Below are 13,908 nucleotides of genomic sequence, written 5' to 3' on the forward strand. Positions count from 1 at the left end.
TATGATGTGTGGTCTCAATTAATGGAGATGCATATTGCTAAAAAGGAGAAGCTCGCTTTTATGATTGGCAAAACAAGAAATCCTCTTGAATCTAAAGATGGATATGATAATTGGTATGCTAACAACCAAAAGTAAAATTATGGTTGTTGATGTCTATGAATCCAGATATTATGAAGGGATACATACACATGCCAACAACTCAGGAAATTTAGAGTGCTTTATCTAAGGAATTCTATGATGGAGGTGATGTGTTACAAATTTCACCTTGAATCAATATGCTTTCTCTGCCAAGCAACAAATTTTCACCTTGAATCAATAGGTTTTCTCTGCCAAGTAAGGTGGAAAACCTCTTACAGAATATTATGGATAATTAGTTTAAATATTTCAGGAGTTAGATCATCGGGATAAAATTGTTATGAAAATCCTAATGATATTATAGCACACCAAAAGTCAGTTGAAAGACTAAAGGGTGCATATTTTTTCTTGTGAGTTTAGACGGAATGTTTGAACATGTGCATGGAGAGATCTTGCATAAAGAACCAATTCCAAATCTAGAAGAATGTTATGCACAAATTAAAAGAGAGGTTGCACGTCAAATAATGTTAAAGGAAGCTAGAGAAATTTCTGAAGCTACAATAATAGTGTCTGGAAATAAACAAACGAGTACCAATGATGCGGGAAAATGTTGTACTAATTGAAACTGAGTTGGACATCTAAAGGAACGTCGTTTTAAGATTATGGGATATCCAGATTGGTGGAATAATAATAAGGCACCACGAAAGAAAGATTCTAAACAGAACCTATCGTCACCCTTGCTAAAGAAGGCACGAATGATTTCATTGAAACCGCCTTAACTCTTGTTGTAGCTGTAAATGATTTTGGTAAGACTACTATTCCTAATAGTGCATGGATAATTGATTTTTTTTCTTACTGATCATGTTACTTTTTATCACACCCCCTTTCAAGATATCTTCTTAACCTAAGAAGAGATGTGAGGACAGCTGATGTCAACCCTCTCATGACACCTACTGTCCAACTAGTACCTGCAACCTATTTTATCACACTTGTTTAACTTGATAGGCAATTTATAAACATAGTAATCTATCTAAGCATTCCTAGCTAAAGCCTTGTAGACATTCGGAACCTAAATAACAATAAGCAATTCGGTGGTAACTTATTTACATACTTCAAATAAAGTTCACATACAACCACTTCCCCATATATACAATTTTAGGGTTCTACCCTTCCCTACAAAGACATAACATCAACCTAAGCAACTTTTGGTCTATCAGGGATTTACAGATTTATGGCAGACTAGTTGTAAGCTAGGCTCCAGGAAATGGGTCGCTACCTGAAAGTCAAACATTTTTTAAAGAGTGAGCTAAAATACCCAAAGAATAACTAACTTTTTAATAAGCTAAAAAAAAATAGGCATAATGGATTATTCAGATAATGACTGATAAAGAGAAATACTTTCATAGCTTCTGGGTTAAGAAAACAGACTTAGCTCAAGTTCAGAATCTTTGTACTTTAAATTCATATCATGAACATACAAAAACCCTAAAAACAAAACATAAATTTGTCTAATCTTGTAAAACATTCATATTTTTCTTTGTACTCATTTGCCTTAGTTGAGGTAGAAGCCCTTTTACTCATACACTCAATGCTGATAACCTTAGCTGATGTAGAATAGTCTCAATACAGTCAGCATTGATAATAGTCATACATGCATGTAGATATACCCCAAAGGTTCATATAAATATATTTATAATGTTTACCCTGGATACCTTCATTACCTTGAGTATCTACTAGAGTTTTGGAAACATGTTTCACTGAACATACATAGTACTTTAACTCTTAAGCAATGCTTAGAGAACTTGGCATTCAAATAGATAAACAGAGTAAACAAATTCATAACATATTAAGAATTCTTTCATTGATCAAATCATGCTAGACTTTGCTTACCAACATAGTTTATAAAATTTTCTTTAGCTAACATTCATGCTTAAAACATGCTTTGAAACCATTGGAACATCTAGCTCAATAAGATATAATCTTGCTTTAAAAACATTGAAGCACATAGCATACTTTAAGAGAAAACTCATGCTTTATCATATGTTAGAAAACCTTACTTTGGGGTGAACCATGAGTCTAACATACTCATACTTTAGGTGAATTATGCATTGAAAAAGATCTACTTAAAGAAAACATCCTTAAAACTTATGCATTCCACATGAAACATGCTTGAAAATATTGAAGGCCTTCCCTATCTCTATTTGGCCGACCAAATACATGAATAACCCTTGGTTAACGACATTAGCTCCTTTTAGAGCTTAAACCTATTTTAACTAACTTATCTTTTTATGTCTCATTTTCCTTAGCTTAAATTTATCTCCAGTTTCCCTCTTCAAGTCCATATTTAGGTATTTAATAACTTATTATGCTCAATATTCCTTAAGGAACTCTATATTGGCTTACCAACACTTAGACTTCAAGAATAGAACAAGTTCAAGCCCTTAGTAACTTAAGCGCATCACACGATCTAATAGGCGCAAGGCACACGCATGTAACCACTCGAGGTAGGTGCTTGGTATTGGGATGTATGCCTTAAAACCTCGTAGTTATATGTTATTTGAATAAATGGTTGATTAGTTTTATATGTAATAATCCATTAAACAAAGATCCAAGATTATCTAATGTAACTTAAACATGTATGTGGAGACATACAGGTGGATCATGTTTAAGTAATAATCTAAATGGTCTGTAGTTTATGGATAAGGTTTGATGCCTTATCCTGTTAATGCTACTGATACGACCCACTTTGTAGTTGTTACAATTGTTGGAAAGTGCTACACATGATCTAATCTGATTATTCATGTATAGACATGTGAGCAAGGGTATCCTACACAAAGATTTTGTATAAGACCGGACCACAAATGCATAGTGTCTCTTTATAAAACTATTGTTAGAAGAGACTTACATTTCACCGGGATGACCATAGGTAACTTAACCTAAATCATCCTGAGTGAGTTGTGAACTCCTGCCTATGAAGGGGATCCTTTGATTTATATGGGTGGGAGTGGCCAGATTCGCCGACTTAATAAGCCTACCATTTTGGGAATTCATCAGAGTAGGGAGTTGGGAACATAGCTACACTAGAAGGAATTCACTCATTCCCTATTGTTAGGGTAAGTTGACAAATTGTTCCCTTAAGGATTGATTATGGGGCTTGAACATGAGGTGTATGAGAGGGGTTCAGTTATAGTTGGACTATGACTAATTGTTCATGAGAGAGATTAGTGGTACTTAAAGAGTTAGATGTAACTACAAAGGTAAAATAGTAATTTGACCCAACTGTACTTACGAGCAATTTGTGAAGGGTCAACACACTATTGATTGGTTATATCAAATGGACACAAAAATGTATTTATAGTGCAAAGAGTGCAGCTGTGGGTCTTTAGTGGAGTGACCGACAATTAATGAAGGTTGATTAATTTAATTAAAGTGTTTAATTAATTAATCAAGTATCATTGGAGCTTCAATCTATAAGTCTATAAGATCCCTTGGTAGCTCAATAAGGACTAATGAGAATCAAATTAATTTTGGTTATTTTGAATTATTCAAATTAATTAAAGAGAATTAATTGGATAAGATACAACTAAATAATATATATTGATATATTATAATGTATGTTGATACATTATAAAGTATAATGTATGTTCATGCATTATATAGTTTTATGAGAGAAATAAATATTTGAATATGATTCAAATATTATTTATATGAATATGATTTATATTAAATTTATATAGTTTTATGAGAGAAACAAATATTTGAATATGATTCAAATATTAATTATATGAATCTGATTCATATAGAAACTATATGTTAAAACTAATGTGAATATGATTCATATTGAAACTATATAGTTTGATGAGAGAGGTTGTTGTTTGAATGTGATTCAAATATTAATTTATATGAATGTGATTTATATAAAAACATAACCTTTTGGGCTAAACTAATTGTAAATATAGCATTAACAAAAAAAATTACAAATATGGTCAAATTTGAGTACCACCCATAAAAAAAAAAAAAAAAAAAAAAAAAAAAACAAAGCTCATGGAAATGTAATAAGCCCATGACCCACGATCTTCTTCTAGCTCTCTTCCAGCCTATCCAAAATGATCGACGATTGAGATCCCTCTTCTAACCCTCTTTGGTATTTGATTTGCATAGTTTGGGATCTCCTTCGATCTGCATAGAAAGTTTCCATCCATCCACCATTTCGTATCTTCCTTTTTCCTTGTTCAAAAAACCCTAACCCAATCTTCAAAACCCTAAAATCTACAAATCGAAAAAACCCTACCATCGTCAATGACAATCTTCTTTCAGCGCATCTGTTTCGGTTTCCATTCATTGATCAAATATCGAAGGGGAGAATCAATCAATACTTGTAAAATAACACTAAAATCGACCGCGGAATCATATTCAAAGGCAAGAAAAAGCTAGTTTCATGACATTTTTTCCCTTTTTTGTTGTTTAGTTGATTGATTATTATTTGTGTGCTTTAAAATTCAAATGTGTTTTTGTTTGGGGTCTATCAGTGATAGATTTCTGTCACCAATAAACTTGAAGAATGTTGAATTTTTTTTTTGTTTTTCATGAGTAAGTAAATACATAGCTTCACTGTTTTTTTTTTTTTACTAGTGTGTTGATTGGAGTCTATTAGTGATAAGTTCTATCACTGATATACATAATGGATGTTGAATGTATTTTCATGCAATGTAAGTAAATGTACAGTTTTACTACTATTTATTATTATTATTATTATTATTTTGTTGTTGATTAGAATATATTATTGATTTTTTTTTCATGAAAATGAAGAAAAATTGTAGTTTCATTTATGTTTATTTGTTGTTTAGTTAATAGACAATTGCTAGCCTACTTTTAAACTTCAAATATGTTGTTGATTAGGGTCTATCTACGATAAGTTTTTATCACCGATAGACTTGAAGTGGTAAAGTCTATTAGTGATAAGGTTATCATTGATAGACTTCACCACTTCAAGTCTATCAATGACAGAAACGTTTCAGTGATAAGTTAAATATTGATAGACTTCACTACTTCAAGTCTATTTCTATGTTGTACTTTAGAATATTTAGTATATATCTATTTCTATGTTGTACTTTAGAATATTAAAAACATATATTTTTCTTTTTGTTTAAATAGGCAAAAAAAATTCCTAATGAAAGTTGGAATTCCACTTTGAAAGTCACAGTTTATATCAAGTTGGAAGAGATGGACCATGTCATTAAGGGCTTAGATTCTATATGTGTATCTTTGTTTATAGAAAGACCATTTGGACATTTTCTAGGTTTAAAAATATAAAAATTATCTTTACAACTTCTAGCGCATTTGATTATAAGATAATGTGTCTTTGCTGATAACAATGTTCTTCTTTTAAACATTGAAGGTAACATTATAGAGTTTGGGTTGAGGGATTTTTGTTTGATTGCTGGATTAAATTGTGATGAATACCCTGTTGAAGATGTTTCAAATGAAATTGAAGAAAATAATTCAGAAATTAAACAAGCATTTTTTAGAATGAAACTAACATCACAAGAGAAAATTTGAAGAGTGCATTTAACTATTTTTCTAGTCACTGCAGTGATGAAAGAAAAATAGCAAAACTTGCCAATCTTTATTTGCTGAAAACTTGTTGATTCCATAACAACTCCATAATTGTGTGGATGGAAGCATGTTAAGATGTTGAATGATGAGGAGAAGTTTAGGAATTATCCTTGGAGGAAGAGTGTCTTATAATCTTATCATAGAGTTTTTTTAAGAAATCCATTAAGACTAAACCAAAACCAGTTGCCTATTTGCAAGGCTTCCCCATAGTTTTAACTTATTATGCATATGAAATACTACCAAAAATTTCGGAGGGATTCGCAAAAAGAATAGGAAATGGCTTTCCAAGAATCTTGAATTGGGAAACAACAAAACAACTAGATTGGCAAGATTTTAATGACAACGTCTTCTCGGAACAAAATGTAAGTTTCTAATTTTTTTCATTAATAACTGTGATACAAGTCTACCAATGATATTGGTCTATCAATGATAGATAAATATTAGTCTATCAATGATATTGGTCTAGTGATAAACAAATATCAATGATATTGGTCTACCAGTGATGGATAAATATTATATCTATTGAAACACTCAAATAATTGTTGGATGGAGTCTATCAATGACATAGTTTATCAATAATAGACCAATATTACAACATATCACAAATAGGTAAACCATGTCAATGATATTGGTCAATTAGTAACGGGGTCTATCAGTGATAAACACATATCATTGATATGATCTCATTAAACTATGTCACTGATAACTCCTACCTATGATTATCTGAGTATTTCAAATCTCATAAAAAGAAGGAATTTTGTATACAATACTAATTAAATATTATATTTTCAGCTATCTTTAGTTCCTATTATTGCATCAAAAGAAGAAATGACATCAGAGTACTTCAAAAAATTTATGGAGATATAGAAGAAGAGATTGAAGGAAGAAGAATATGTTGTAGAAAAAAAAATAAAAAAGATTATAGAAAGAATATCTTCTTTACAAGAAGATATTGAAGATCTAAAAAGGTAATCCAAAGAAGATTTTGAAGATCTTAAAAAAGGACAAACGGAGATTTTCACTTTGTTACATTCTCTAACGAAAATTGTAAAGTAGAATGTTGCACACAAATGTCAAAGTGAAAGACAATCTCAAGAGTTAGAAAAGAATCATCCTCCATCTTTGAGTCTAGAAATGATAGATGTCGACGTTGATGCTAATATTGATAGAGTAGTTGAATATGCAACTACTTATGCCAAGGAGAAAGAAGTAAAAGTATTAAAGCCTTCTAGTTCTTTTACTTTTTTTTTTTCCTTCTAGTTCTTTTACTTTTTTTTTTCTAATGATAGACTATATAAAGTACATATAGTTTACTGACAACATTTTCATTTTTTTTTTAGTTGTATACTAATATCTACAGAACCTTGAAGAAAATCGTGAGAAAGAGAAGGAAATAGAAGAAACCACTATTGTTGAGCGAAAAGAGGTAACCATATAGTTAAATAGTAGGTTATTGCTATTGTGCTTTTATAGACTTCAAGCATGCTATTCACTAAAGTCTATCAGTGGGAGGTTTTTATCATTGATAGAATGTTGTCATCTTTTTATTGGAGGCCAACAGTAACAACATCTAGTTATTTTAATTTTTTTTCAATGATAGACTATATGATAGAAAAAGTATATTGATAGCTTCTACAATTTTATGTATTAGTACACTTATATAATATATTTACAAAAGATTGAAGATAATGAGGAAGAAGACAATGGACATGAAAAAAGGTAAAAAATTGTGCATGACAAAGCAAAAAAAGTGAAGGTATAACAATTGTCACATTTCCTATATTGCTTTATGACTTATAGGCTCAATATATATTTATAAACTTATAATTAAGTATTGACCTTTCAGGTTATTTAATAAAAGGCAAATACAATGATGAATGTTGTAAATGTTAGACCGAAAAGACAGCCTAAACCGTCAAAGAAGATGTTGGAGAATGCAAAAGACCAGAAGAAAGCTTCTCCAAAACAAACAAGACATTTTTCTAGAATCAAGGACATTGCCCCAAGTTTTGACCTAAAAATCTCTTAGATGTAATAATGTAGTTGTGGCTTAGTTTAATGTGGCTATTAGACCTTAGTTTTTATGGATATTTCAGTACTTTAATATTGTGGGATATTATACCTTAGTTTTTGTGGATAAAATAATAGTATCAGTGATAGAAAAAATCCATGATAGACTTGACAATGACATTAACTTCATATGTAGTTCATTTTGTCATATAAATATAGAAAATTGTTGGATCGTTAGTTGAACCAGTGCAAATTATGTACCTTTGTGCTTTCTATTTTAAAGTTTTAAGGATTAAACTCTTGTTATTATGTAATGGATGATCAGTGATAGATCAGTGTCAATGATAGACCAATATCAGTTATAGAAGTCACAATGACATTGCTTAAAATTGATCACAATAACTTCATATGTAGTTCATTTTGTCATATAAATATAGAAAATTGTTGGATCATCAGTTGAGTCAGTGCAAATTATATCCTTTTTTGTTTTCTATTTTAAAGTTCTAAGGACTAAACTCTTGTTATTGTGTAATGGATGGTCAGTAATAGATCAATGTCAATGATAGACCAATATCAGTGATAAAAAGCACAATGACATTACTTGAAATCGATGTTACTTTCTTTCATATGTACTTGATTTTGTGTTTTTATTCAATAAAAATATGTTGGGAAATTTTGTACTTTCTATTGAGAAAATTTTCCAAGGACTAAATTCTGTACTTTCAATGACATTACTTCACATTGAATAAGAAGCAAATTGAATATATATACTATTGACAAAAAAAATGAAAAAAAAAAAAGTTCTATATTTCTCAAGAGAATGTTATGTTCTTATGAACAATATAAAAATCACATAAATTAAAATGGCAAACCCTACAACATTGTAAAAATACTGGCAACAATTCACATCTATAAAAATCACATGATAGTAAATGCTACATCATTGTATAAATGGTGGAAATTTACACGTTCTACGGTCATGACTAACATGACGACAACAACTGATCTTTTTCTGACTTTTTTTGCGCTCTCGTCAAGTATAATGAGAACGCAAGTTTCTCGGGTGATCCAAGGTCAAACTCAGGGACTTGTAGCTAAAGGGTATGCGGTAATGTATTTGCGGCGGATAAATAAAAGAATGATGGGAGGGTTATAAGTTATAAACTACTCTTACTCCTAACTAACAGATTAAGCGATGGAAATATGACTGAGAGGTAGAGACACGACAACGGTTGATGTGTAGTAAAATGTATGGAAAAATAGATAAAATGGTGAGGATGTCTTCACTATAACACTAAGCGTGACCGCAAGGGCAACCCCAACCAACGCAAGCTATGCAATCATGCTATACACACTTGACGTAGATGCATGCGATGTATATGCGAAGTGTCGAGAAGCCTATTTCTAAGCCTCTATATAACCGCATACCACCATATCCTACTTAAAGGGTGCATACGCTGTGTAGTAGCAAATGAAGCTTATCTCTAAGTTCCCCATTCTTGCTTATGCGATCCAATCCGATCTCTCGAGACTTAGATTTGGTTTTCAAACTACTCTCCCAATTATGCCTAAATGATGAATGATGCACTCATAAGACAAGGTAATCGCACAAACCTCGCTGACGTAAGATTATTCCTATCACTAGTGAACACTTGTTTATATTGCTTAATGCGACCAACCACTTACCCTCCCGGTCAGTTAGTTGCTGCTGATTCTACTCATAAACAAGCATTGCGTCTGCTTATAGACAAGCATTGTTACAACTTCACACTAAGCAAATAAGGTTTTCTCACAACACTCACGCGATGCACACCTCCCGATGGTTTGCTACATGCTTCATATCTCTAATCCGTATGATTAAGTATGCGATACTCTAACAGTCTCACTAAGTGATGCAATGAAAGTTAAGGATGCTGAGTAAATGAAGATGGAGATGGAGTCGAAGGAAAATATAGAAATGTATTGATCACAAAATGTATTAATTCCTTAAGCCAAAATGTAATACAATACAAGGAAAGAAGAGAAATGGAAGGACCAACTGGAAGCAATGTCTTACTTTCAGCAGATGTGTGTCAAGGTTACCGGTGGTGCCATGAATGGACGGTGGAGCAGACCCTCTCGAGCTCTAACTCCGGTGAAGGCTCCGGTCGTCACTCGGAATGATTGAAGGGGATGAAGAACTCTCAAGCTATCTTCTCACGCTTTGGTCTGGATCACAAGGATCCACCCGAAGGTAGAAACTTGTATGTTTTGAAATTATGCTCAATGGCTTCTAGTTATAGAGCTGGATCACCGACAGTATTAATGAACCTACTCTGAATCTGACACTCGCGGCGCGATGGTCCTCTTCTGAATCTGTGCTATTAACGGCATGGTAGGTGGAATGTCAACATCATCTTTTTTATAATCCCAATGTATACGTTCATGCTTGCATTCCACTAACCTTGCGGTCGCCCCTTCTATTATGGTTATCATTATGTAGCCGCAATCTCTCTGCGATGACTGCATTCACTTGACGGCTGTAACTTCTATGCGATGGATGCATGCGGTTGATGGCCGCAACATCCATGCGTCGAACGTATGCATTTTCCTTTGCGATGGAGAGATTCCCCGCATGCGGTCGTCTTTGCGATAACTCGACTTTCGCATATGAGTCCGCTTCCTGCGTTAGCTACAAAGATAGACAATTGAACGCATAATAACATATAATAATGGGTTAGCCGAGATTCTTAATGTCGATCGACGCAAACTCGTTTTCTCATGAATTCCTAACATAATCGCCGCATATTCTACTTAACAGCCCTTATAATTCTAAATAAAAGGCCTGTAATAATGTGCATTTCTGCCTGTCATCAGCTTCCAATTAGCATGGTTCCCAATTGGACGAACAAATCCAGCATAACACGAAATCAATGTACTTGACAAAAAATATTTAGGAACAAAAGAGTAAGTGTCCATATTGCATTCACGAAGAACAAAAATTGCGTGGACATATAGAATTTCATTAAGATCCCGAACACGGTAGGTACATGATTTGGAATCTAAATGTACCGTAAAGTGATTGCTTTTATCAATCACTTGAAATTCAACATCATTAATTGCATTAACCTGAGGAAAGTGACACATAGACAACAAATTAATTAATTTCAAACTATCGGAGTCTATTAGTGATAGAAGTCTATCACTGATAGAACTCAATGACAGATAGATTTTGCGATACTACCCATGAAAACAAGTAACTCTTACTGTGAAGCTTCTTGATATCTGATGTTGTGTTTGTAATTTTTTCTCAGCTCAACTAGTCAAAACAATTTTAATACAATATACAACTTTACTTTTATCATAAAACCATTTTTGAAGTAATTGTCTGATAGAATCAAGTAGTGATGCCACAAGTAAACCTATAAGCTCTTCTAGAATTGCATTTAAGCATCCTAAAATGTTTCTAGTGATTGTTTAATATCTTCTCCTTCTACAATACTCACGAGCCCACTTCTCGAAACCAACATTACTAAGATAGTCTCGTATGCTAGGTATATAGCCTTCATGTATCTCATATTCAGCCCAAAATCAGCAAAGTATATGCTTTTCCACATCTAAAAAACATATTATCAATAGATGAGTCCTTATATGTCAACTTCAAACTTCTCAAAAGATGTTGCAAACAAACACAATATTCAACAGTAGGAAAAACGTTTTAAACACCTATCAGAATACTTAAATGATGATCAAATATAATAACTAAACCTTCTCGATCCCCTAAACTTCTCTTTATATTCTAAAAAAAACCATCTTCATGATACATCATTCTCAGAGTCTACAATACTAAAGGAAAGAGGAAAATTTTGATTGTTACCATCACTTGTTGACGCCGTCAAAAGAGTTCCACCATATTTACATTTCAAAAAGATGTCGTCAACTGATATATTTGGCCTACTATATTTCCACACCTCAACACATGATCCAATTGCCATAAAACAATACTTAAAATGTCCCTCATAATAAGTTTCATATGCAGTGGATGAACCTACAATAAAATAAAATAAAAAAAGATATATCAAAGAATAATTACATGTCGTTTTACAATAGATCTATCATTGATAGACCAAATATCAGTGATGGTCTAATGATATGCTCATTTACTATAAGACCTATAACTGGTAAACCAATATTAGTGATAGACCATATTAGTTAAACAAGTCTATCAAATACTAATTACATACTCATTGAAAGCTTGATTGATGATATATAAAGATAGGAGGAAAAAACAAACATGGATTCATTTATTTTAGCTTCGTAAAAAATTCTGGGATCAAGGCATAAGATTCCTTTGTATCACCATTCATTGACTTCATAATATATTCTTCCATTCTCGAAGCTTTACAGTAGCTAAAATTTACCCCAAATTTAGTACGCATGTGAATCATAATATCATCCGGAGTCAAACAGTCTCAAGGACTAAATTCTTTTATCATACAATCATCAATCAATGATGAAGATGCTTGTCTATGAGAAGTTTGAATAGAATTTATAGAAAAACTGTGATTAGCAATATACTTCCTAAGTTTTCATAGTTTCCCACCCTTATAACGAGATGCACGAACTGTTGGGTTTTATGTCCTAAAACTCGTGGTTTGTAAACAATAAATTTATTCTGTTATTCAATAAAATTATTATTGAATATATGAATTGCTCATTTCATTTTAGAAAAAACCTAAATCCAATAAACTAAGATCAATGAATATTACATGAGTACTTGGACTTTATGTGGAGACATAAGAGTGGATCAAGTTCGAGTAGATAACCAAAATGGTCTATAGTATACGGATAAGGTCGGGTACCTTATTCTGGGGACATTATTGGATGCGGCCAATCTTGATTCATTCATGTGGAAACATGCGAGTGGGGGCATCATATGCAAAAAGTTTGTATAGGACCGAACCAAGAAATAAGTCACACTTACTTTATAATGCTATTTACTGTTTATGACTGACTATTTCAAAGTGATGGCTAGGTAACTTGACCTTGATCCTGAGCTAACTATGAACTCCTTATTATTCGGGATTATCCTTAGATTTTCATGGGCGAAGGTTAGCTCAACAACGTCGGCTTAATAAGCCTCCTATTTCAGGAATAAGATCGGGTAGATAGCTGGGGATATAGGATGTAAGATGGAATTCACTTTGCAATTCACTCTTACCCACTTTTAGGGATAGTAGAGAGGTTGTTCCCTTAAGTGCTAACTCTGGGTCTTGAACAAGGGGCCTTACCCTCTCATTGGCCCATGAGGGACTCGGTTTAGTGATTGGATCACAAACCAATTGTTCAGAGGATCAATCGGACTTAAAGAACAAGATGTAATCTCGAAGGTAAAATAGCTTTTGACCCAACTGTTATTGCAAACAACTTGTGAAAGGTCGACTTACTGATTATGGTTATATCGAGTGGATAGAAATATATTTACAGTGAAGGGAGTACAACTACTGGACTTTAGTGAGTGACTCGGTAATTAACGAATGTTGGTTAATTAAGTTAAAAAGTTTAGCTGGTTAATCTCAGATCGTCGGAGCCCATGATCTGTAGGTCCATTTGATCCCCCTACTAGCTCACAAATGGATTAAACTTAGAATAGTGTGATGAGTAAATTTAAAGCGTTCAAATTCAATTTAAGGGAATCAGTAATTATATACGATATAATTACACGTTTAATTATCGAATCAAACAAAATTTGAGAATTGGATAATGTTTGAATTTGATTTAAATATTAAATACATGAATAGGGATTCATGATTGTGGAATTGGTGGTGTAAATAATTTAATATTGGATATTAAATTATTTAAATTAATTATATTTAAAAAATTAGAAGTTTGAATTTTATGAAAATTCAAATATCAAATTCAACCTTTTTTTTAATTTAATTTAATTTCTAAAATTTTAAATTGAAAAAATTGAATTTTAATTTAAAAATTATAAAAATTTCCCTAAGTGAATTATTCCTACTTTGAACACCAAATATTCCATTTAGCCTAAATGTTTGAGGTGTCCTCATGTTATTCAAAGGTATTGCATGATGAATTTGAACATGTGAGATGCAAATAAAATTATCTAGAATTTTTGTTGAAGAAGGGTTCTTCAACCTTGGAACTAAGAACCCATCTTTTTTCTCAAATATTCCATTCAATTCCAATTCATTTTGGGTTCCACCA

At 32.3% G+C, this 13,908-nt stretch overlaps 1 protein-coding gene and 1 pseudogene across 1 annotated transcript in view; one reads left to right on the forward strand and one right to left on the reverse strand.

The window, feature by feature from the left end:
- LOC120090527 (polyubiquitin-like) overlaps nucleotides 1-13,908 on the reverse strand; it is a 55,209-nt gene that overhangs the window by 16,159 nt on the left and 25,142 nt on the right. Inside the window, exon 3 of the mRNA XM_090306733.1 lies at nucleotides 954-958. Coding sequence (XP_090162859.1) covers nucleotides 954-958 — 5 coding nt within the window. The remainder of the gene's footprint in view (nucleotides 1-953; nucleotides 959-13,908) is intronic.
- LOC150032465 (uncharacterized) lies at nucleotides 6,308-7,720 on the forward strand (annotated as a pseudogene).

This window comes from Benincasa hispida, chromosome 11 (assembly GCF_027475165.1).
Source record: "Benincasa hispida cultivar pf3 chromosome 11, pf3_genome.v1.1, whole genome shotgun sequence".
NCBI lineage: Eukaryota > Viridiplantae > Streptophyta > Magnoliopsida > Cucurbitales > Cucurbitaceae > Benincasa > Benincasa hispida.